Source organism: Mauremys mutica, chromosome 2 (genome assembly GCF_020497125.1).
Source record: "Mauremys mutica isolate MM-2020 ecotype Southern chromosome 2, ASM2049712v1, whole genome shotgun sequence".
In the NCBI taxonomy this organism is placed as follows: Eukaryota; Metazoa; Chordata; order Testudines; family Geoemydidae; genus Mauremys; species Mauremys mutica.
In genome coordinates, this window is record NC_059073.1 from 282,684,993 (window position 1) to 282,710,605 (window position 25,613).

Consider the following 25,613-nt stretch of genomic DNA (forward strand, 5'->3'; position numbering starts at 1 on the left):
AAAGAGAGAGTAAGGGTATGTCTACACTGCAATCAGAGGTGACTTGCATGTGGTCACATGGGAAGTCTGTAGCCAAGCAAGAAACTGAACCCAGATCAGAGTCCTAGTCTAGTGCTTCAGCCATAAGGCCAAGCTTCCTCTCAGTCTGAAATAACTGTGGTGAAGAAAGAAAAGCTGTGTCTCCCGTGGACCAGCCACCCTTGATAATCGCATAAATCTTGCAACTTTTAAAAAACCTTATCTTGAAAACTGACCTGCATATAAAAATGAGTGATATTTAAACAAATGGAGGGGAAATAAGGGGCTTGGCAATGTTGTGGCTATGACTACCTGAAAATATGACCCAAAGGAAGACAAATCAGCCACTGAAAAATGAAATGGTTCATACTGAGAGTTTGAACACACACACATATATATATATATCCAACAAGTATTTACATGCATGGGAAAAAAGACTGAACCCAGGTCCAGGAGTAAAGGCCTTTGTGGGATTTTTGTGAGAGCATGATGCCACAAGAGTAGTAAAGACCTTAAGAAAGAAAACATGGTGAACATAACAAGGCCAATGCCATAACTACAAAGGGAAAAGATTCAGGTTTGTTTAAAAACAAAAGAAAGTTCTTACTCAGTTCATTACTGTTTCTGGAATGTTAAATGTTACATTTATTATTTCATTATACTGCAGTAACATGACTACAATAGTATATACACCATGGCTATTCTGTTTAAATTCATCGTATTGGAGGAGTTCCAGTACACTATGTCATATCAATGAGTCATGCAATGATTATGCTTGTGATATGTGAAACACAGGACTGAACAGATTGTGAGCCATAAATCTACCGGGTTTATAATCAAAATGTTAATTAGGAATGAAGTAAGGCTACATTTCAACCCCCTCCCTACTTCCAAAAAACCCAAACTTAAACTGATATTTATTTCTAGACACCACTAAACTTATCTTCCTTGAACTTGCTCCCCAACAAAGCAAACCAATCTAAAGAAGTAAATGTCTGATTAGCAGAAGTAAGTGGAATACAGCTCTATCAACACTATGTCTGGGCCACAGTAACCACATACTAAGGATTCTGCCTTAACTTGGTACTGCCACTGATATAACAGCTGTAACCATACACAGATTCTTCCTGTTCATATATAAATATAAACATTAAGCAAAGTTGAATGTAGCAGGGTCAAAATACCTTACCAACTTTTGCAGTTAAGGGTAAAACCACCACTGTTTCTTTTGCAACTAATGTTTAATAAGAAGGCTGCTTCAATTGCTGTATATTTACATCATTACATGCTGGGAACAATATTTTAAAGCATTCTTAACAAAAATTTAAACAATTGATTCCTTTTCTCTCTCTGCAGATAGTGGACAATTGGTAGGTTCAACACTTTGCGGAGAGTCTGCCATCTTCACCTCAAGGTGCTCATTAGCGGTGCCAGTGACACTGTCATAGGATGGAGGGAAAGATGTTGAGGACACAGTTTCTGACTTGTCTAAATTTCTACCATAATTTTCATTCACCATGAATGCAATGAGGCCTTCTCTCTCTGGAGCATCTTCAAGGATATCACCATCACAGGTTCTATGACGGTATAAAAAAGAGGCCTGCTTCATGGAACGTTGCATCAAATGACTCCTGTAAACCCTCTGGATAATAATGGCAGAAACTTCCTCTTGTTTGTGTCTGATTGTGGTTGCGATTGGTTCATAAGAAAGCTTGGATGGATTGGCAGCCATAAACTTTTCCTCCATATGTACTTTTAGAGTATCCATGTCCCCAGATTCTCCTAGCACCCGTTTAGTGAAAGCAAACAAAATATCCAAACAGTGGATCCTATCTCCACTGACCAAGGGAAGATCCATTGCCATGAGCTCAATTTTGTTTGGTTTGGCTACACGTAAAGGTTCTGCCAGAGCATCTGCAAAGTCTGAAAGTGCCGAATACCTAATAAACTGAGTTGCCTCAGGATCAAATTTCTCCCAGACTTCATAAAACATATCAAAGTCATCTTCACCTAGAGGATCTGTACTTTCCTCAGTGGCAACATTGAAGTTCTCTAAAATAACAGCTATATACATGTTTACAACAATGAGAAATGATATAATGATGTAACTTACAAAGAAAATAATACCCACAGCAGGTTTACCACATTCTCCCATGTTTGGCTCACAAAACGGAGGTCCAGTGTTTAAAATAGGATTGAGAAGACCATCCCAGCCAGCAGATGTTGTGATTTGGAAGAGACAGAGCATGCTGTTAGCAAAGGTTTGGAAGTTGAACATGTCATCAATCCCACTCTCCCACTTAACATAAGCAAAGTTAGCCATGCCAAAAATGGCGTAAATAAACATGACCAGAAAAAGTAAGAGGCCAATGTTGAACAGAGCAGGAAGGGACATCATTAAGGCAAAAAGGAGAGTTCTAATTCCTTTGGCAGCTCGGACAAGTCTTAGTATTCGTCCAATTCGAGCCAAGCGAATGACTCTGAAGAGTGTAGGTGAGAAAAAATTTTCAAATACGTTAACAATGCCAGAGAGCATAGTGCCTAAAAACAGAAATGAATAATCAGTTAGAATTCCTAATTTTTGTTAATTATTAACTGAAAGACATAATAGTATCAGTAAAAATGTACTAGCACTGATGGATCTTGATTCTGAAAGGAAAAGGTACACATTTTTAAAAAGTTAAATGGCTTATCTGTAAAAGTTTTGAGATTAAAACAATAACAGACCCTGATGGACAATATTTTTCAAACACTGGAGTACTATGTATGTTGTACCCCTAAAATCTGTATATGAACTATTGTACATGGAAAACATACAAGTAGGTGTTTTATGTGCAGCATTTTGCAAAACCACTGGTACATGTATATTTTTTGTAGGGGCAGGTTATGTAAGTGTATTTTAACATTTGGCTCTAAATGTTGAAAAAACAAAGCTCATAAAAAAACCAAAACATGACACCAGAGTCATAGGCATTCAGTGCTTAGATACTGTGGTGATGAGGGCCAAAGAAACCAGACAGAGAAAAAGAGATAAACAACAGTGTAATCCATGCTAACAATGAGGCTTTTGGTCCCTTTCTAGTGGCATGACCACACATAGAGGTTTATTAGTCTGTTACTCTAAGCTAATGGACAAGGGTTATTTGCATTAAAAGTAGAGTCTATCCGTTTAGATCCAGGGGCCCAAGTTTCAGTCACTGCAGATGACCAGTCCAGAGGTGGTGTTACACAAGGAAAGACTAAATTCATTCAGGGCTTCCTAAAGTGTCCCATTGTAGCTTCAACTAGACTCATATGACAAAAGAAAAAATGGTAATTGACCAGCTGATGTCTGGAAAAGGCTTGATGTAAACATCTATACTCTCCCCCCCCACCCCGCCATAATGCAAAAGGGTTTTCTTTCTCTTGCTCTCCCTTTAGGTCTATTTATTTTTGCTATTTTCTTGGAATTCCTGGTGGAAAGGTGCACTATAGAGAAATACTTCTCTTTTAAGGGAGATTTTTTCTTAAATCTCTAATCTCTAATCACTTCTTTACTCCCCATTTTTCACCACTGTCACCAAAGTGGAATCAGGAAGAGGTTTGGATACATTTCTCTCAATACTCGTACTGCCACATTAAATGGGGCTAATTATGTGGAGAGCAGATATTTTCCTTCCCCATATACCTTCTGCTATCACTTTTGCCTGTATTTGCTTTACAAATAGTTAAATTAGCAGAACAGAAATTTTATTCCAGCTCTTCACTCAATTTCTGCATTAAACTCCCTTCAAACTAAACTCAACATATTTGGGCCTGATTCTCCTCTCTGTTACTCTAGTACAGTGATGGGCAACCTGTGGCCCGCGGAGTGCATGCAGCCCGTCAGGGTAAGCCACTGGCAGGCCACCAGACCATTTGTTTACACTTGCACAGCTGCCCGCAGATCCCATTGGCCAGGAACGGCGAACCACAGCCACTGGGAGCTGCAGACGGCCCTGCAAGTGTAAACAAATGGTCTGGCGGCTCGCCAGCGGCTTACCCTGATGGGCCATGTGCACTCCGCGGGCCGCAGGCTGCCCACCACTGCTCTAGTATGAATCCATTGACTTCAGTTGAATGACTCCTGATTTCGACCAGTGTGAGAGGAGAATCAAGATAATTTTAGTCTAAATTAGACTGTCAAATAAAATGATACACTTATAACAATATACTATAGGCATGAAGACAAAAATCAATGAGTTTGATGATGACATGAGGATTTTTCCATATAGAAAGATTGCTCTAAAAAGAGAAATTGTCAAAGATAATGTGCTTGTCCACAAGAACTGTTGGAAAATTGTATGACATCTACAAATATTTGGATTTTGAATATTCCCATATGGTTATTCAGGATTTATCAATTAAAGTTGCTATATTTTAATTTCAATTTTTGAAGCTGAGTCTCCTTTACAATGCGAATGTATTGTATATGCTTTAAAAATTGGCAAAATATTTCTTCATGAACCAAAATTATTACAGCTCATGATATCATATAATAAAAGATTATATAATCACTGAAGTCTGAAAAACAATAATCTGAATTTTAGTAAAAGTTAAAATGTTTCACATATAAAATAACCCCTAATTAACACAGAAAATTATTAACTTTATCATCTGAACTCTTTTATCGGTGTTATGAGACCAAAGTATAATACTTATTATAACCTGGTGCATTACATTTACAACTTTTCAAACAGTAAGAGAAAGAACACTATCAGAGATTGTATACAATATATCCTTCCACTATAAAAAGTAGTTCCTTTTAAAAGATAAGATAAAACAACAGGAAAAGTTTATAAATTCCTGTTCTGTGCTACTTTGAATATATTTGTTGGTATTTATTCTTCTGACCTTTCTTTCTTTCTCTTTTTAAAAAAAACAATCTATTTTGACTACTTTCCCCAACACTTTGTTTCTAACATCCTGGGTCCCATTTCGGCAACAGTTTGTGGCCAAGTAGTCAATTGCAACTCACTTTCTTTTGTGAAAACTAAATTTGGGATAGTGAAGAAAATGTCTGTGTATTTTTACCTACCAACAATGGACACGATGACAACACTTAAATCAAAAATGTTCCAGCCATTGGTGAAGTAGTAGTGTCTTAGGGCCAATAATTTCATGATGCATTCTACAGTAAAGATGGCAACAAAGAGTAGGTTGATTTTGTTAAGAATGTCAGTCTTCTCTGAACTTTGACCATCAGTTTCTATCATCATAGTGATCATGTTAAGGCAGATGAGAATCATGATGATAATATCAAAGGCTTGGTTTGTTACGATGTCAAATAAAAACCCTTGGTATTTGTTCTGTAGGATTAAAAAAAGAGTATTTAGTATTCATTATGAGAATGTAGGCATGCATAGAATAATAGAAATGTAGGGCCGGAAGAGACCTCAAGAAGTCATCTAGTCCATCCCCCTGCATTGAGGCAGGACCAAGTATACCTAGACCATCCCTGACAGGTGTTTGTCTAACCTGTTATTAAAAATCTCCAATGACGGGGAGTCCACAACCTCCCTTGGTAACATATTCCAAAACTTAACTAGACTGATAGTTAGAAAGTTTTTTCTAATATTGCACCTAAATCTCCCTTGCTTCATATTAAGTTGTTTATTTCTTGTCTGCCTACTATGGACATTGAGAACATTTGATCACAGTCCTGTTTATAACAACCCTTAACATATTTGAAAACTGTTATCAGGTCCCACCTCACTCTTCTTTTCTCAAGACTAAACATGCCCAGTTTTTTTAACCTTTCCCCATAGGTCAGTTATCGAAACCTTTAATCATTTTTGTTGCTCTCCTCCAGACACCAGTTTGTCCACATCTTTCTTAAAGTATGGCATCCAAACTTGGACACAACACTTCAGCTGAGGTCTCACGAGTGCCAAGCAAAGCAAAACAATATAACCCAAATATTATCCTTTTTCACAAACAGCATTGCACGATTGGTTCAGGTTCAATTTGTGATCCATTGTCATCCCCAGACCCTTTTCTGCACTTCTACTGCCTAGCCAGTTATTCCCCATTTTGTATTTGTGCATTTCATTTTTCTTTCCTAAGTGTAGTACTTTGCACTTTTACTTACTGAATTTCACTGTGTTGATTTCAGAACAATTGTCTAATTTATTAAGGTACAGTGAAACCTCGCTATAACGCAATGCTTAGGGTCCAAAAACTTCCATCGCGCTAAATGTGGGGTCGCGGTATAGCAGGGTTTCAACCCAGTCAGTTTGTCAGTGGTCCCCAATGTGGTGCATTGATGTGCACCGCCTAGTGCCCCTACTGCTTAGTGCCCAGCAGGGGAGAGGAGCCACGGCCCTGCGCCTGCCGGGGGCAGAGAACTCCGGGGCTGCGGGCGCCGGCGCTCTCTGTCTCCAGCAGGTGCAGGGCCACAGCTTCTCTCCGGCTTCAAGAGGAGCCGCGGCTCCCCGCCTGCCGGGGCAGAGAACTCCGGGGCTGCGGGCGCTGGTGCTCTCTGTCCCCAGCAGGCGAGGGGCCGTGGCTTCTCTCCAGCTTCTCCGGGGCTGCAAGCGCCGGTGCTCTCTGTCTCTGGCAGGCCAGAGAGAAGCTGCGGCCCCTCGCCTGCCAGGGACAGAGAGCACCAGCACCCGCAGCCCCGGATTTCTCTGTCCCTGGCAGGCAGGGAGCCGCGGATCCTCTTGAAGCCGGAGAGAAGCTGTGGCCCCGTGCCTGCTGGGGACAGAGAGCACCGGCACCCGCAGCCCCAGAGTTCTCTGTCCCTGGCAGGCACGGGGCTGCAGCTTCTCTCCCCTGCCATGGTGTTGGGGACCACTGGTACAGTACTGTATTATGCCTTAAAGGGGAGCCAACCTATGATTGCATGCTTGCAAAGTACTTGCAATCCTACCCAGATTGTTATCATCTGCAAATTTTATAAGTGCTCTCCACTCCATTATCCAAGTCATTAATGAAAATGTTGAATAGTGCCAGACACAGGACAGGTCCTTCTGAGATCCCACCAGATACGTCCATCCAATTTGACAGTGAACCATTGATAAGCACTCCTAGGGCATAGTTTTTCAACCAGTTTTGCACCCACTTTATAGTAATTCCATCTAGACCACATTTAGGGTGACCACACAGCAAATATGAAAAATTGGGACAGAGGGTTGGGGGGGTAATAGGAGCCTTTATAAGAAAAAGACCCAAAAATCGGGACTGTCCTTATAAAATAGGACATCTGGTCACCCTAACCACATTTCCCAAGTTTGCTTATTAGAACGTCATGTGGGACTGTATCAAAAGCCTTACTAAAATCAAGAAATTAAATCTACTATTTCCCCGGGCTCCCCAATCATCCCTAGCAACCATGTAAAATAAATATATATACTCACTAGTGGACAGCTCGAATCTTTATATATTACAATGTTATTTAATTTCATAATAGGTAGATTATATATTTATATATCAGAGTATACAAATCCTGAAGGATAATCAATTTGACGATAAATATACAAAACAATATTTCTGCATTGACCTTCATAAACATTTAGTCTGCATAATCTTTATAATCAATGACAATTTCTTGGTGCAGAGTTAAGACTATGAACACTGTACACTAATGGAAATAAACAGGTATATTTTTTATATATAGTCATTTTTTTCAGTGGATTAAGTGAATTTTACTATGGATTTTCACTGATTAGAGATATTTTAGTTGGAAGAACTCAGGTGGTCTCACCAATGGCCTTGGGATAGGTTTTTGGGGTTTCTTGGATCCCAGTTTTTTCATTGCATTATAATATTTTCTCTGTTCTTCTGTCATAAAGATGTCTTGTCCACCTAAGTATATGGAGAGAATGCTACTGTTATTTTTAATGAGAAAGAAACATTACTGTCGTGCAAGCATCTAAATTATTGGAATCCAACATTTCTTTCTTTTTCTATCCTTTCATCTCATGCTAACCCTTCTCCTAATACCTTATTAGGCCCAAGACAGTGCAGCAAGTTAACAAGATCTCCCAGAGCAGCAGTTCTGTGGTGACAATCTAGTGGCTCAAAAAGCAGGAAAATGATTAGGTTGCTAAGAGCTCAGGCATCTGAGGGAAGGAGCATCTTTCTCCCTGCCCCTCCAACTCATCTTGCTGCTTCCTCCATCTAAGGCCCACTGCCCAATCCAAGAGCTGCTTTCAGACCCTGTCCCACAGTGCACAGCTCCAGGGCAGGGGAAGTAGCATTCATGGAACCATGTAGCTGGCTTCATAGACTCTTATGAACAGCGCAGGCCCAAGAGCCAAGAGTTACATGGCTAGGATATAGGAGAATGGTATGGAGAAAGGGAAGCACTTCACTTGTAATGCTGTCTCAATTAAATTCAGTAATGATGCTGCTCCATGTAATAAATGTATATAGATATTTCAGAGCTTCAGTGTACTGCTGGCATGCTCTAGTTTGAAGATAACACATAAGGAATATATCAGGGGCCTGGGAACATATCCAATGTACTTATCTTTTTCTTTTGTTGGTTAAAATTGTCAATAATAACACCGACAAAGAGATTCAGTGTGAAGAAAGATCCAAAGATGATGAAAACCACAAAATAGAGGTACATGTATAGACAATGTTCCTTCTTTGGCTGTTTGTCTTTCTGCAAAAATGATAACCAAGATGAAAAATGACTGAAAACAATATGCCTCTGTTCCTAGAATGAGTTCCAAATTGGTGCTTCGATCCCCCTGTGCAGAGTTCATTGCAGGATATCAAATTTACTATATCACTACAAATCATGAAAAAAGTTTTCTAGTTAAAAACTTCTAGTTGTCAACAATAAGTACTCCTGACAGAATTCTGCGCCCTTGCAGGAGAACAGAATTCATATGGCCTGCATATTTCTGTGCAGAAAAATGCAAAAGAAAGAAAGAAAAATGAAAACCATAAAATAGAGGTACATTTTTATATTATCATCCTTTTGTGGCTGCAATTCTTTCTGCAAAAATGAAAAGCAAGATGAAAATTGACTGAGAATAGTATGGCCCTGGTCCTGGTCCTGGAATGAGTTCTGTATAGGTGCAGGGGTCCTCCCACACAGAGATCCTTGCAGGATATCAAACTTGCTTTATCACTAGCAATGTAGAAAAAAACTGTCTGTAATGCAAAAGAATAAGGGATTATCTACCCAGTGAGTTAGTACTCAGCAAGCCAGGGTGGGAATCTACAGTGCACCTGCTTGCTGTAGCTAAACCACCCACTGGGACTTTCACTCTGCTGTAGCAGTGAACACATGGTGAACTTTACGCAGTAAGCTGCTGCACTCTAGTTTCACACCCTGGCTTGCTGTGCACTAACTCACTATAGACAAGCCATAGGTCTTGCATTTCTGTGGTGGTGGGGGAGAAAGGGAAACGGAGACTAAATTTGTAGTGTGATTAAAGTTAAATCCAAGGACACCACAGACAATGTGGATGACAATTTAACAAGGAATAATGTTTTGCCTAGAATTTGATTATCCTTCCTGATAAGCTGAAAATACCTTCTGAAAATAATATGCCAAATTCTCTGTTGGTATGTTTCCATTGAAGTAAATGGGTAGAGAATTTGGCCCAAGGTCTAGTATAACTATTTGTTGTTTTGATTTCCTTTGCAAGCTTTTTTAAGATTGTTCTGTGCAGAACAGATTCCTGTAATTGGCATTGATATTGATTAAATTTATGCTCAGAAACCAATAGGGCAAAATCTCCCATTCCACTAATTGAAGACTAAGAAATTAAAAGATTGAATTTAGGTTTTTTCGCACTTCAGTATTCACACAAGGACACAAGATAATGTTTCTCTTTTTATGCATTTGTTTAATATATTATTCATCATAACTAAATATATGCCTGAATCAACTTTCACTGAGGTCAATGGAGTCATTACTGAGTACAGTGAGAGTTGAATTAGACTTTCTCAGCATGATTTTCAAAGGTGTCAAACAATCAACAGTTATCACAGAGGTCAGTGAGATCTGTTGAGTACTCAATACGTGAAAATCAGGCCATTTAATGAGGAGCCTAACTTCAGGTTCCCCTGCTTTTGAAAATCTTGGCCTAGATGTTTTCGTACACACAAATGACACAATGTGGAATAAGCAAAAGAGTATTTCTCATTAACCGCCTGTGTCAATATGATGAAAATCTTGATGTGTACTATCTGGCCAATTGATATGTATTCTATAATCCATTTTGAAAGTATATTAAGTTAACTGCAAATTGACTTAGAGAGGACTAATGTTTGCGTACATGTATCCCACACCTAAACTCCCTCCCGCATCCCCACCCCCTGATCTAGCCCGGAGCCCCCTCTCATACCCTGAACACGTCATTTCTGACCCTACCCCATAGCCTGCACCCCCCAGCCCATAGCCTATACCCCTCCCACACATCAACCCCCTGCCCCAGCCCAGAGCCCCCTCCCACACTCTAAGCCCCTTGCCCCCCCCAAGCCCAGAGCCCCCTCCTGCACCCTAAACCCCTCATACCTGGCTTAATCTCAGAGCCTGCACCCCAGCCAGAGCCTGCACCTCAACCACCTACCCCAGCCCAGTGAAAATGAGTGATTAAGGGAGGGTGGGGGAGAGCAAGCGACAGAGGGAGGGGGGATAGAGTGAGTGGGAGGCATGGCAGGTGCGTGACCTTGGGGGAAGGGTGGGCAAAGATGTTTGCTTTTCTGCAAATAGAAATTTGGCAACCCTACCCCAAGTACCAGAATTCCAGTCACTTCTGACTGACTTCTGCTATGTATCTCAAAATGTGCAGCAAGAGAAGGCCCAGAATGTATAGAGCCCAGCAGTAAAGCAAAGCACCATTGGATACCCACTCAGAATGCTGATCACTTACTCCACAGAAAGTCCCAGCTGTTTACACACACAGATACATATTGAATCAGAAAGCAGTTTACAAGCTGTATGCCATCAATGTGTACTATCTAATATGCACCACTTATTGCCCAAAAATTCATTGTGCATGAACTGCCCTCCCACTCTCTGTGTACATGAGACTTCTGTGTTCAGATAGCATCTAACACAAAATAGAGCCTTGATTCTGATTCAGGCTCTGGATGTTACAGAAATATAAATATTAAATAAAATAATATTTGACAATTTATTTTAAATGGTTGTCATCCACTTTAGTTCAACTCTGAATTGCTCCTAGTTATTTTGTAGGCTTTGAATTTGACAGAAAGCAGCTTCCCTCTAAAACATTCACTGTAGCAATTAACTGTAATTATGGTATTGCAAGTCATTTGCATGTAAAATGTGCATATCAGGTGCTGGAAATAAAGATCAGGGAGTCTTATAAGTGGACAATACCAAGAAAGCAATGAACAGAAAAGACTTATAACATTGTATCACTTAAAACAAACAAGTATGAAAATTATCAAACACAAAACTGGAGAGATGGTCACCAGGGAGAATATTTAATTTTTGTGACCTACCCCTCGTGCATCTACTGCTGCATACATAATGTCCATCCAACCTTTAAATGTCGCCTAGAATAAAAGACAAATCATTAAAATCATATTCAACTTTCAGGGACAGATGTTTTAGCCTGTTTACAACATCTTTGTGCCACTGAGTTGGTGCAAAGGGGCTGCAGTCTGTCCATAAATGCCCAGTAGATTTACTTCTGGTTTGGGGAGATCTCCCTGATGACATGTCTGTGACACAGATGGGCCCTAGGCCTCTGCACCCCACCATCTTCTTGCATAGAGGGTAAGTCAGGAGAGGGAGGATGCAGATTGCAGGTATTTTCTGCCATAGCAGTCCTCCACTTGTGTATGCCCCATTAAGGACCTTAATTCAGTGGCAGACTAAAGCTGCCTGACAACAGGTTTAAATTGTGTTGGGGCAGGTGTTGATCCCAAGATTCAGGGAATTGGAACTAACCCACTAATGCTGTCTTCCCCATTCCCATTTCTGGCAGAGAGAGAGTTTTGCCTTGAGTTTCATGAAATTAAAACAAACATACCATATTCCCAGGAGCTGCAAATCAGAGTAACATATGTTCAAATGGTTACATCATCAGTTTGTAGATCACTCCAAGGCCCTACATATCTGTACACTAGAGTAAGAGGCCCCACATGGCCTAACCGTATTGCCAGTCTGAACAAGGGCTGGAGGGGGAGAGAAGACCCTGCCGGGCCTCTATTACCCATCTTGCACAAAGGTGGGTGAGAAATCAGCACCATGACACCACCCCATCGTGCCAACCAGCAAAAGAAAACAGAACTTACCACCTGAAGAAGAGCCAGATAACCAGAACCAACGTTATCAAAGTTGACTTTAACATTTGTCCAATATATTTTTTGTGTGTCATTATAGTCTGTGCAATTCTGTTTGTTCTTTATATTTGCATTTAATTTTGAATTTTCTTCAGTGAAATTAACGCATTTTCCAAATTTTCCTGCAAATAAGTTCACTCCCATGATACTAAAAATGAGCCAGAAAATGAGGCAGACAAGCAGAACGTTCATGATGGAAGGGATGGCACCTATCAATGCATTTACAACCACCTTAAAAGTGAAATGAAAGAAAAGCGTACAGTTATTATAGGCATTATAATAGGTATTATAGACACGAGCATGGCCCTAAATAGCTATTCACTACATTCAACTGTTTTGAAAAACTAAGTAGTCCCTTGTATGCAATGTTTTATTCATTACGGTCCCAGGATATTGAAGAGACAAGGTAATATGTGTTATTGGACAAGATAATATAAAGTAATATATTTTATTGAACCAACTTCTGTTGGTGAGAGAGACAAGCTTTTGGGCCAATACAGAGCTCTTCTTCAGGTCTGGGAAACCTACTCAGAATGTCACAGCTAAATACAAGGTGTAACAGAGTGTTTAGCATAAGTAATTAACATATATTTCAATGGACCATTCAAGGTGAAGTGATCCATTAACATCCCTCCAGCAACAGGTGACAAAGGAAGGTGGGGGGAAGCAGCTAGGGTGGGAGTTCTTAGTGGGTTATAGATTGTTGTAATAAGCGTAAATCCAGTGTCTCTAGTCAGTCCATGATTATAAATGTCTAAAAAAGTTATGAATTTAAGCTCCCAGGTCTCTCTTTTTAAAGTGTTGTGCAGATTTCCTTTGAGGATGAGGACTGATAGATCAGAAATAAAGTGATCACTTTGTGAGAAGTGTTCACCCACAGGTGATGCAGTGTTTTTGTCTTTTATCATTTTCCTGTATGAGTTCATTCGAGAGTGTAGTAATTGTCTGGTATTACCCACACAGTGGCACTCCCACTGCCCAGGTCTTGGCCATCGGTTTGGGGGGGCTCTGCATTTTAATTTAATTTTAAATTAAGCTTCTTAAACATTTTAAAAACCTTATTTACTTTGCATACAACAATAGTTTAGTTATATATTATAGACTTATAGAAAGAGACCTTCTAAAAATGTTAAAATGTATTACTGGCATGCGAAACCTTAAATTAGAGTGAATAAATGAAGACTTGGCACACCACTCCTGAAAGGTTGCCTACTTCTGGGCTAGGTGCTTCCAGGCATAATCTCTACTAATGATCTCAAGAGTCAATAAATGCAAAACCGTCACGTCCTGATTAGGACATGGAACTTCTGCTCATTGCTGGTCCCAATTTTAATCTCCAGTAAAGGGCAGCCATGGACTTCAGAGTGGAATCCTGTACCCCAAACAAGAAAGATATGGGTGATATTTACCTTCACACAGGTCACAGCCAACAGGGTGAGCTGGCTTCCCATAGGTGACATTTTGCAAGAGAGGGGTCATGCAGGCCACTGGGTGTTACACCCAAGAAATATCTAAAGATAAAATGGGAGGCTGGACTTCTTTGGGAGGAGTCGGGGGAGCATCAAACTGACTACAGGTGTAGTATGAAACTTACGCTATATTCAGGTGAGCAACATTTAAGATTCATAATAAATTCTAAACCCAGGCAAGTTTTTCTTATATTTGTTTCTTTACAGGTTTCAGACACCTTTCATCACATCAGGAAAAATGGAAAGAAACCGCAAATATTGTACTATTCAAGTTTGCACTTTCTGGGGTTAAATGCTCCAATTACATGGGGAGGAAGAATTTTTAAGTTCTATACAGCTTCTGTAGAAACTATGGAATTTCCCAGACAAAATCTTTAAGATTGTGTTAAAGTTGTAAATAAATATTTTAATTCAAAACAACATTTTTAGAACAGGGTGATTATAAAAACAGGGATAAAATATATAGTTAAGATTCTACAATCTTAATTCTACCCTTATATCCCCACCCAGAAACCTTCTTACATCTACTTGTCCTACTTCATATAATTTCCAGTATGGGCTACAAAGCACCATAAACCAACCAACCGTTAACCACAAGTAGCTACAGTCTAATTGTCGATCACTTTTCAATTCACTTCCTCTTTATACATCAGGGAAATATAACCTAGATGGAGTTATTATAAGATGGGGGCATAACTGGTTGGAACACTGTTCCCAGAGAGAAGTTATCAGAGGTTTGCAGTCAAGCTGGAAGGACATATCAAGTGAGGTCCCTCAGGGATCAGTTCTGGATCCGGTTCAGTTCAATATTTTAATGAATTATTTAGATAATGTCATAGAGAGTACACAAAGTTTGCAGACAAAACCAAGCTGGGAGGGGTTGCAAATGCTTTGGAGGATAGGATTAAAATTCAAAATGATCTGGACAACCTGGAAAAATGATCTGAAGTAAATAGGATGAAATTCGATAAGGACAAATGTGAAGTACTCCACATAGGGAAAAAAAACCAATCAGTTGCACATATACAAAATGGGAAAAGACTGCCTAGGGAGGAGTAATGCAAAAAGAGATCTGGGAGTCATAATGGGTTACGATTGTAATACTGTTGCAAAAAAAAGCAAACATCATTCTGGGATGTATTAGCAAGAGTATTGTAAACAAGACACAAGAAGTAATTCTTCCACTCTACTCTGCACAGATTAGGCCTCAATTCTGGTTACCACATTTCAGGAAAGATGTGGACAAATTGGAGAAATTCCAGACAAGAGCAACAAAAATGATTAAAGGTCTAGAAAACATGACCTATGAGGGAAGATTGAAACACTGGGTTTGTTTAGTCTAGAGAAGTCGTCTAAGGGGGGACATAATAGTTTTCAAGAGGGAAAAAAATTGTTCTCCGTAATCTCTGAGGATAGGACAAGAAGGCTATAGGCTTAAATTGCAGCAAGGTGGCATAGGTTGGACATTAGGAAAAGCTTCCTAACTGTCAGAGTGGTTAAGCACTGGAATAAATTGCCTAGGGAGGCTGTGGAATCTCCATCATTGGAGATTTTTAAGAGCAAGTCAGACACCTGTCAGGGATAGTCTAGGTAATGCTTGGTCCTGCCTTGAGTGCAGGGGACTGGACTAGAAGACCTCTTGAGGTCTCTTCCAGACCTATGATTTTATGATCAAAGACAGCAACATCTTACTTCATATTCTCCATAGATAGTTCAGATAGAGAAAAATTGATATGAGGGATGGTCAACTATCATCAATAGAGTACAAGGATATTACATCTGATTTGTAATATACAGAGAGTACAGCTTACTATATAGACCTTACTTGCCATATAGAGGCACAAGACCCCCTTGTGGACAGATACTATCTTTATTGCAGGCCTGCACAACTTGTAAAACGGTGAGGGCCATATTACTCCAAAGAAAACAGCTGAGGGCCGAATCCCACCCCCCCAGCGCCACTGAAACACCCCCCCCCCAGGCCCCTGAAACACAACCCGCCCCAGCGCTGCCCGCACCGCGGAAACAAACCCTCCTTCCCCAGCACCACCCTGCCGAAACAGCTGTGGGCCGAAAAGGAAGGTTTGGGGTGGGGGTGGAGGTGGAGTGATACTTTATTAAGAATTTTTCAATTAAAGCAAATTATTTTAATTTTTTTTATGAATCATGGAAAAATGAAAAACACCTGTTCCGTTGAAAGAAAACATTTGTCCTTTTCATAATTACCTTGCAAATTTAATGAGAGATATTACTTCTCTTTTTGGTAACAAGCTTGTCGTATTCAGGGGTCATATTTGAAGTGGATATTTTCATAATGTCTTCCAAATGGTCGTCAGTCAGAGAAGAACGTTGCTTGTTTTTATTCATGGTCATGATGGAAAATGTTTGTTCACATATGTAAGTGCTTCCAAAAATGCTGAACGTTTTCAGTGCATCTTCGATAAGATTCTTGTATTTTTCATCATCCAGACTTTTGTAAAAATGCCACAGGCTGCTTCCTCTGTGCTTATTTCGGTAAACTGCTGAACACTGAAGTTCACTAACCTCCAACTGCAAATCAAGTGGCACTTCCTCTGGATCCACAGAAAAGGGATTTTCAGTCAGCTTCAACTGGATGTCTTCTTCTCAGGGCCGGCTCCAGGCACCAGCATTCCAAGAAGGTGCTTGGGGCAGCAATCTACAAGAGGCGGCAGTCCCAGTGTTTTTGCCCCCAAGCAGCGCACTGAATTGCTGCCGCAGACAGCGGGGGCAGTCCATGTGCCGCTAGGGCGGCACGCACATCTCCGCAGCAGTGGCAATTCGGCAGCAGCTTCTATGTTTAGCTTTCAGCAGTGGCACAGCTTCTATCTTCCGGCTGAAGACAGAAACTGCTGCCGAATTGCTGCCACCATGGAAACGCGCGTGCCACCCTAACGGCATGTGGACTGCGACCGCCATCCATGGCGGCAATTCGGCGCTGCTTGGGGCATGGTAGATGAACTGTTTTCAGGGACACCTAATATTGTATACACCATTCCCAAAGAAGTTGCACTTCTTGACATAAGAGTTTTTACCTTGTTTCCCTTGTCCATTTATGTTTCTTTGACAGGGTAATAAGGAATGAATTACCAATGAATGAGGAGAGAAGCTGTACAACAGAATGAGAAATGTATTACCTCATAACTTTCTGTTAGCAGCTTCTCCCCAAATTCAACCTAAATTCTGTTAAATAACCAGAATATAAATTGAAATGATAGGGGGAAGCAGTAGATGTTGTATATCTTGACTTCAGTAAGGCTTTTGATACAATCTCACATGACCTTCTCATAAACAAACTAGGGAAATACAACCTAGATAGAGCTATTATAAGGTGGGTGCATGACTGGTTGGAAAACCATTCCCAGAGAGTAATCATCAGTAGTTCACAGTCAAGCTGGAAGCGCATATTGAAGACGTGCCACCGGAATCAGTTCTGGGTCTAGTTCTGTTCAATATCTTCATCAATTATTTAGATAAAGGCATAGAGAGTACACTTATAAAGTTTGTGGACATTGCTAAGTTGGGAGGGGTTGCAAGAATTTTGGAGGATAGGATTAAAATTCAAAATGATCTGGACAACCTGGAGAAATGGAATGAAGAAAATAGAATGAAATTCAATAAGGATAAATGGAAAGTACTCCACTTAGGGAGGAACAATCAGTTGAACACAGACAAAATGGGAAATGACTGCTTAGGAAGGAGTACTGCAGAAAGTGATCTAGGAGTCACAGTGGATCATAAGCCAAATATGAGTCAACTATGTAATACTGTTGCAAGAAAAGCAAACAGTCTGGGATATATTAGTAGGAGTGTTGTAAGCAAGGCACAAAAAAGTATTTCTTCTACTATACTCCATGCTGATTAGGCCTCTACTGGAGTATTGTATCCAATTCTGGTGGCAACATTTCAGGAAAGATGTGGACAAATTGGAGAAAGTCCACAGAAGAGCAACAAAAATGATTGAAGGGCTAGAAAACATGACCTACAAGGGAAGATTGAAAACACTGGGTTTGTTTAGTCTGGAGAAGAGAAGATTGAGGGGGTACATAATAATAGTTTTCACATATACAAAAGGTTTTTACAAGGAGGGAGAAAGATAGTTCTCACTGACCTCTGAGGATACGACAAGAGGCAATGAGCTTAAATTGCAGCAAGGGTGGTTTAGGTTGAATATGAGGAAAAACTTCCTGTCAGCTTGTTTAAGCACTAGAATAAATTGCCCATGGAGGCTATGGAATCACCATCATTGGAGATTTTTAAGAGCAGGTTAGACAAACACCTGTCAGGGATGGTCTAGATAATACTTAGTCATGCTATGAATGCAGGGGACTGGACTAGATGACCTCTCTAGGTCCTGTCCAGTCCTATGATTCTATTCAATGAAAAAAAATGGTGGCGGTATTGTTGATGACTTAAACAACCTTGTCCTGGTCAGATCAAGACAAGACAAGAGGAATTTCTCACAGTTCTAACATGTTTATATGTAGAAGAGACTCTTTCTGAGACCATAATGCTTGAGTCTGATGATGTAGGAAGGTCACACCTCAACCTAGTTTGGCGGCATCCATTATCCTCATTAAAGTTGGTTGAAGAGATACAAATGGAAGGCCCTTGCAAACCTCAGAAGGGTTTAACCATTAACAAAGGGACATCAGAACTCAATGGGGAACTCTGACTATCATATCTATGGTTTGTGTAAAAATCCACAAGTCTAGAAGGAAAGGTTACTCACCCAGTGCAGCAACTGTAGTTCTTCAAGATGTGTGTTCCTATGGGTTCTCCACTTCAGGTGTGCAAGAGTCCCATACACCTTCAACTGGAGATTTTCATTAGCAGTTTCGATTGAACCTACTCTTATGCGCTACACATCTTTGTGGCCCATGCCAAGGTTATACAGAGCTGCACAGATGTTCCTTCTCTACCACAAAGTCCCACCAAGAAAACTTCAAAGCAGAGGGGAAGGAGGGCAGATAGTGGGGCACCAAGTAGGGATACACTTCTTGAAGAACTACAGTTACTGCACAGGGAGGGTTCCTTCTTCTTCGAGTAATATCTCTATGTGTGCTCTGCTTCAGGTAATTTCTGAGCAGTATCCCCAGGAAGAGGCAGTTTTGGAATAAAGTCTAGTACAGATGAAAGAATTGGGCTGCCCACTACCACATCGGATCTAGAGGCATGATATAGTGTTTGGAGAAAGTATGTACTGAAGATCACATAGTGGCCTTGCAAATTTCAAGTGCTAGAACATTCTTAAGTAAGGCCCTAGATGTTGATTGTGACCTAGTAGTGTGGACCAGAACCCAAGCAGTAGACTAGGCACTGGCAACCTCATAGCAAGTGACGATATATCCCCAAATCCACTTTGATAGTATTTGAGTAGAAACAGTGAAACCCTTAGATCTGTCTTCAGAGGAGACAAATAGTCTAGGACAGTGACTCGACTTTCCAGACTACTGTATCCCTTCCAGGAGTCTGATTTGTCTTGTACCCCCAAGTTTCACCTCAGTTAAAAACTACTTGCGTACATACTCAGACATAAAATACAAAAGTGACACAGCACACTATTACTGAAAAATTGCTTACGTTCTAATTTTTACAATATAATTACAAAATAAATCAGCATATAAATATTGTATTTACATTTCAGTGTATAGTATATAGAGTAATACAAACAAGTCATTGTTTGTATGAAATTTTAGTTTGTACTGACTTTGCTAGTGCTTTTTATGTAGCCTATTGTAAAACTTGGCAAATATCTAGATGAATAGATCTCTGGAAGACCTCTGAGTATCCCAGGGGCACTTGCACCTTTGGTTAAAAACTACTGGTCTAGGAGAATTCTGAAATAATTTGGTACTATGAAGATAGAAAGCCAGTGCTCTTCTGACATCTAAAGTATGAAAAGAAGCTTCCTGACCTGAGTTATGTGGTTTTTGGGGGAAAATGGTAAATGTATGGTCTAGTTCAGGGGTTTTCAAACTGGGGGTTGGGACCCCTCAGGGGGTCACAAGGTTATTACATGGGGGGTCATGAGCTGTCAATCTCCACCTCAAACCCCGCTTTGCCTCCAGCATTTATAATGGTGTTAAATGTATTAAAAAATGTTTTTAATTTATAAGGGGGGGGTCACACACAGAGGCTTGCTATGTGAAAGGGGTCACCAGAAAAAAGTTTGAGAGCCACTGGTGTAGTTCATATTAAACTCAGATAAGAACATAAGAGCAGCCATACTGGGTCAGACCAAAGTTCCACCTATCCCAATATCCTGTCTTCTGACATGGCTAATGCCAGGTGCTTCAGAGGGAATGAACAGAACAGGTAATCAAATGATCCATCCCCTGTTGTTCATTCCCAGATGGTACTTTAGGAAAGAATTTGGGATGTGGACATAGAGAAATGTTATCCTTGAAGAATATTATAAAGAGAGCATCTGCCATTAAGACCCCATTTTCCCCAATTCTTCATGACAATGGCTATTTAAAAGGCCATCTTCATAGATAGGTATAGGAATTAACAGGTCACCATAGGTTCAAAAGGAGGCCCTGTGAGACCTCTGAGAACTAGTTTAAGACCCAGACTGGAGCAGGGGTTTTGAGGGAAGAGATTCCTCAGTCCTTTAATGAACCTTACACTTGTGGTGTGAGAGAATACCGAGAACCCTTCCACTAGAGAATGGAAGACTGACATTGCAGCTAGATGAATCTTAAGCAAATTACTTGTTAAGCCTGTTTTCTTTCTTCAGTTGTAGCAGGCAATCCAGGATAAGTGAAAGTGAGGAAGATTCAGGTGCAATTTGCTATATTCACACCATCAGCTATATCTGTTCCACTTCTGAAGTACTATGGGTAGGTTCTTTCCTGCTGTACCTCTACTGAGGTGGTAGACTCTATACCCATGAACCACTGAGGAACCATGGCCCGAGATGGAGAATCTTTAGGTTGAGATGAAGCACTTATCCCACATCTTGAGAGAGAAGATGAGAGAAGCATGGTGATTGATCACTGGACAAGGAAACAGTCAAACCAGGTAAGGCTACCATGCTTGTCTCAGTCACGTAGGGATTATCCTGATTACCTTATCCTTGTCCTGCCTTATTTTTTTCATCACTTTTAGAATCAGACATGTTGGGGGAAAATGTGTAACACAGGCCCTTTGTCCAAGGAAGGAGAAAGTCATTTCCCAAAGACTGAAGGCCTAGGCCCTTCCTCGAGCAGAACAGACAACACTTCCTGTTTGTGGCTGAGATGAAGAGATCCACCTCCAGATGTCCCCACATTCAAAATATGTCATCTAGGATCCAAGGGTGCAACTCCTATTCGTGGTCCTGGGAGAAGTGTCTGTTAAGAACATCAGCTGTGGAGTTTTGTATTCCAGAAATGTACATTGCCGAAATGTGAATATGATTAAGTTATGGAATTGGTGCATAGCCTAATTGCTTCAACACACAGACAGGGGATCTCATGCCACCCTGTCAATTGATATAAAACATGCAGGCTACTTTATTTGTCAAGATCTTGATTGATTTCCCTCTGATAAGAGGAAGAAAGAAGAGACAGATATTTCTGACTGCCCTTAGTTCCAGCAGGTGGTTGTGGAGACTGGTCTCCTGAGGTGATCATCTGCCCTGGACTGTATGAACATTGAGATGTTTCCCTCCTGGATTTGAGTTGCAATGCATCTGTCATTATGGTGACCATCAGCATTGACCGAAGAAAGGCAATGCCAACCCCAACATTGTGGTGATCCTTCCACTGGTCTAGGGCGTCTTTTATCTGGCATGGAAAAAAAACTTGTTTGGCTAAGTTGTGTCTGTGTGGTGAATACACTGTCCTGAGCCACCCCTTAAAGCAGGAAAGGTCTAATCTTGCATGATATGTGATGAAAATGCAAGCCACCATATGACCCAGGGAGCTGCAAACAGAACCTCACTGAGGACTGAAGGCTCACTTGAATAGTCTTGATGAGGTTTCTTAAGGTTATGGGAAGATAGGTCCTGGCAGTCAGGGAATCCAAAGATGCCCCAACTAAGTGTATTTTCTGAATAAGAGTCAACACAGACTACCTGACATTGGGCTGGAAGCCTAACTTCAGGAACAGTGAGAAAGCCCTCTGGGAGGCCAATAGCTCTTCCCCAAACAGCCTTGAACAGCCAGTTGCTGAGGTATGGCAGAACCACAATTGCCTCTTGATGAGGGTGAGCAGCCACCATCTCCAGAACCTTTGAGAACACTCTGGTAGCTGAGGAGAGACCAAAAGGAAGTATATGATATTGGAAGTGATCCTGACATATCACAAAATGCAAGTATTGTCTGTGAGCTGGGTGTATGGAAACGTGTCTTGTAAGTCAAGGACTGAAAATCAATCCCCTCGGTCTAATGAAGGAATTATTGCTGCCAGAGCCACTGTCCTGAATTTTTGGCACTGCACAAGTTTGTTTAGGAGTCTTAGATCCAAAATCAGTATCGACCCTCCATTTTTATTTGGTCAGGGGAAGAAACTTGAGTAGAAACCCTTCCCTCTGTGTACAGCTGGGACAGGCTCTATTACTCCTAAGCAAAGGAGGTAGTTTATGTCCAGTCTTAGTATGAGCTCATGAGAAGGGTTCCTAAAGAGGGAGGGAGAAAATGATGGAAAGGAGGGGGGTATGTGACAATCTCCAAAACTCATTTGCGATAATTCACTCACATGTGTTTCAGAATGGGGAGATGGGAAAATGGTTGTAGCTGGCAGGCTAAAGAATGGGGAGGCTTCAAACCCTCTGATGAGAGATAGGCAGGTGAGGAAGAAGGAGATCCAACCAAACTTGCCTCAGAAGCTGAAGAAAACTTTGAGGAGTCTTCATTAAGTGAATTTCAGAACCTAAAGTTAGAAGTTCAATAGACAGTATTTATGATTCACCCATATACAGTACCAATAATGGATTTTCAGTGTAAGCTACTAGAGGTGATTTTGGATGATCAGATACAACTAAATCTGATGGTATGGTGATGGTATGGCTGAAATAACTGGTACCGAAGCTGGAGCTGTAGAACCTATCAGCACCAGTATGTGCAATATTAAAGAGAAAAGAGACCTGGAGGCAGCATCCTTGACCTTAAATGGCACCTGGGCACTTGGTACTGAATCCATGAGCCCTGATGGAGCACATACAGTAGATGGTAGCATAACATTCAGAGGTGGTACTGAAGCCCAAAACGATCAGAAGATTCTCTTTAACAGTTCTGAGCTCTTAGTCATATGATTCAGGGCTTCTAAGCGCACTTTTCTATGCTTTGAAGTCCCTTTTGAAGCTTAAAGTGATCTTGCCTCCTTTTTCCTTGAAGGACCAGGAGAATGAAAAAGACGGTTACTCACCTTTGTAACTGTTGTTCTTCGAGATGTGTTGCTCATATCCATTCCAATTAGGTGTGCGCGCGCCGCGTGCATGTTCGTTGGAAGATTTTTACCATAGCAACACTCAGTGGGTCGGCTGGGCACTCCCTGGAGTGGTGCCGCTATGGTGCCGGATATATACCCCTGCCGACCCATCCGCCCCTCAGTTCCTTCTTGCCGGCTACTCCGACAGTGGGGAAGGAGGGCGGGTTTGGAATCGATATGAGCAACACATCTTGAAGAACAGTTACAAAGGTGAGTAACCGTCTTTTCTTCTTCGAGTGCTTGCTCATATCGATTCCAATTAGGTGATTCCCAAGCCTTACCTAGGCGGTGGGGTCGGAGTGAGACATCGCGGAATGTAAGACCGCTGAGCCAAAGACGGCATCGTCTCTAGACTGTTGGACCAATGTGTAATGTGATGCAAAGGTGTGGATGGAAGACCAAGTAGCCGCACGACAAATTTCCTGGATGGGAACATGGGCCAGGAAGGCGGCAGAGGAGGCTTGAGCCCGAGTAGAATGGGCGGTGAGATGTCCAGCCGGAACATGCGCCAAGTCATAGCATGCCCGGATACAGGATGTCACCCAAGAAGAAATTCATTGGGAGGAGACAGGCATGCCCTTCATTCGGTCTGCGACCGCTACAAACAGCTGAGGTGAACGCCGGAAGGGTTTGGTTCTCTCAATATAAAAGGTGAGAGTCCAAGATAGTGGGGATAGATACATGACCCGGGAGGAATCCACGCTGAGTGCACCAATAGGAGAAGCGCTTCCACTTGGCAAGATATGTCGTTCGTGTGGAAGGTTTCCTACTTCCCAATAGCACTTGTTGTACAGCATCGGAACAACGCAACTCCGATTGGCTTAACCAGAGAGCAGCCATGCTGTCAGATGAAGGGACTGCAGGTCCGGGTGGTGAAGCCTGCTGAAGTCCTGAGATATGAGGTCTGGGTAGAGTGGCAAGGGGATGGGATCCGTCATGGAGAGGTCGAGCAACAGGGTGTACCAATGCTGCCTTGGCCACACTGGAGCGATCAGGATTAGGTGGGTTCTGTCCGTGCGGAGCTTGAGAAGGACTCTGTGGACGAGTGGAAACGGAGGGAAGGCATAAAATAGGTGCCCGTTCCACGGAATTAGGAATGCGTCTGAGAGGGAGCCCGGAGAGCGACCCCACAGGAAGCAGAACACCTGGCATTTCCTGTTCTCTCGGGAGGCGAAGAGGTCTATGTGGGGAAACCCCCACTTCCAGAAGACAGAATGGAGAACATCCGGACGGATGGACCACTCGTGAGACAGGAAGGATCTGCTCAGTTGATCTGCCAGAGTGTTCCGGACTCCTGGGAGAAAGGACGCTACCAGGTCCATTGAGTGGGCTATGCAAAAGTTCCATAGTTGAATCGCCTCCTGACACAGTGGGGAGGATTGTGTCCCTCCCTGCTTGTTTATATAATACATGGCCGTTGTGTTGTCTGTGAAGACTGAGATACAACGACCCTGCAGCTGGCTCTGGAACGCCTGACACGCCAGGCGGACTGCTCTCAGTTCTCGGACATTTATGTGCAACGCCAACTCTCGAGATGACCAGAGGCCTTGAGTGCGAAGGTGCCCCAGATGAGCACCCCATCCGAGGGATGACGCATCCGTTGTCAGGGATGCGGAGGGCTGTGGTGGATGGAACGGCAGGCATGCACACACCAGGGACTGTGTCCGCCACCAGTCGAGGGAGGCTAGGATGTTCGATGGGATGGTGAGTATCATGTCCCTGGCATCCCTGCCTGGGCAGTAGGTCGAGGCGAGCCAAGTTTGAAGGGGACGCATGCGCAGTCTGGCGTGCCTTGTCACGAATGTGCATGCTGCCAAATGGCCGAGGAGGCGGAGGCAAGTGCGGACCGAGGTTGTCGGGAAGCTTTGAAGCATTTCTATGAGTGATACGATTGCCTGAAAACGAGGCAAAGGCAAACTGGCTGTTGCAAGAGTGGAGTCTAGCGTGGCCCCGATGAACTCTATTCTTTGCGTAGGCACTAGAGTGGATTTCTCCAGATTGATCATCAGGCCTAGACGCATGAATAGGTCCTTGATGATGTGCACGTGTCTGGTGACTTGTGCCTCGGAGGTCCCTCGAATAAGCCAGTCGTCGAGGTATGGGAAAACATGTATTCGACGACGATGGAGGGAGGCTGCGACTACAGCCATGCACTTCATGAAAACCCGCGGGGCCGTGGAGAGGCCAAAGGGGAGGACTGTGAACTGAAAGTCTGTGTGGAGGGTAAACTGCAATGTGGAAATACGCGTCCTTCATATCGAGAGCGGCGTACCAATCTCCTGGATCCAGGGAAGGGATGATAGTCCCCAGGGATACCATGTGGAACTTGAACTTTTTCATGAACTTGTTCAGTCCTCGCAGGTCCAGGATAGGCCAAAGGCCACCTTT

The 25,613-nt window shown here is 42.0% G+C and overlaps 1 protein-coding gene across 2 annotated transcripts in view; it reads right to left on the minus strand.

Moving 5' to 3' along the window:
* Positions 1 to 720: 720 nt before the first annotated feature.
* Positions 721 to 25,613, minus strand: part of LOC123363539 (sodium channel protein type 5 subunit alpha-like) — a 94,681-nt gene continuing 69,788 nt past the window's right edge. The window contains exons 22-27 of one of the 2 annotated variants that reach the window (XM_045004640.1): positions 12,274 to 12,552; positions 11,472 to 11,529; positions 8,509 to 8,646; positions 7,745 to 7,845; positions 5,075 to 5,345; positions 721 to 2,559 (exon numbers count right to left, since the gene is read on the minus strand). In XM_045004640.1, coding sequence (XP_044860575.1) covers positions 1,343 to 2,559; positions 5,075 to 5,345; positions 7,745 to 7,845; positions 8,509 to 8,646; positions 11,472 to 11,529; positions 12,274 to 12,552 — 2,064 coding nt within the window. In that variant the 3' untranslated portion in view covers positions 721 to 1,342. Of the gene's footprint in view, positions 2,560 to 5,074; positions 5,346 to 7,744; positions 7,846 to 8,508; positions 8,651 to 11,471; positions 11,530 to 12,273; positions 12,553 to 25,613 lie in introns of both variants that reach the window. The other variant, XM_045004641.1, reaches the window with a different exon arrangement.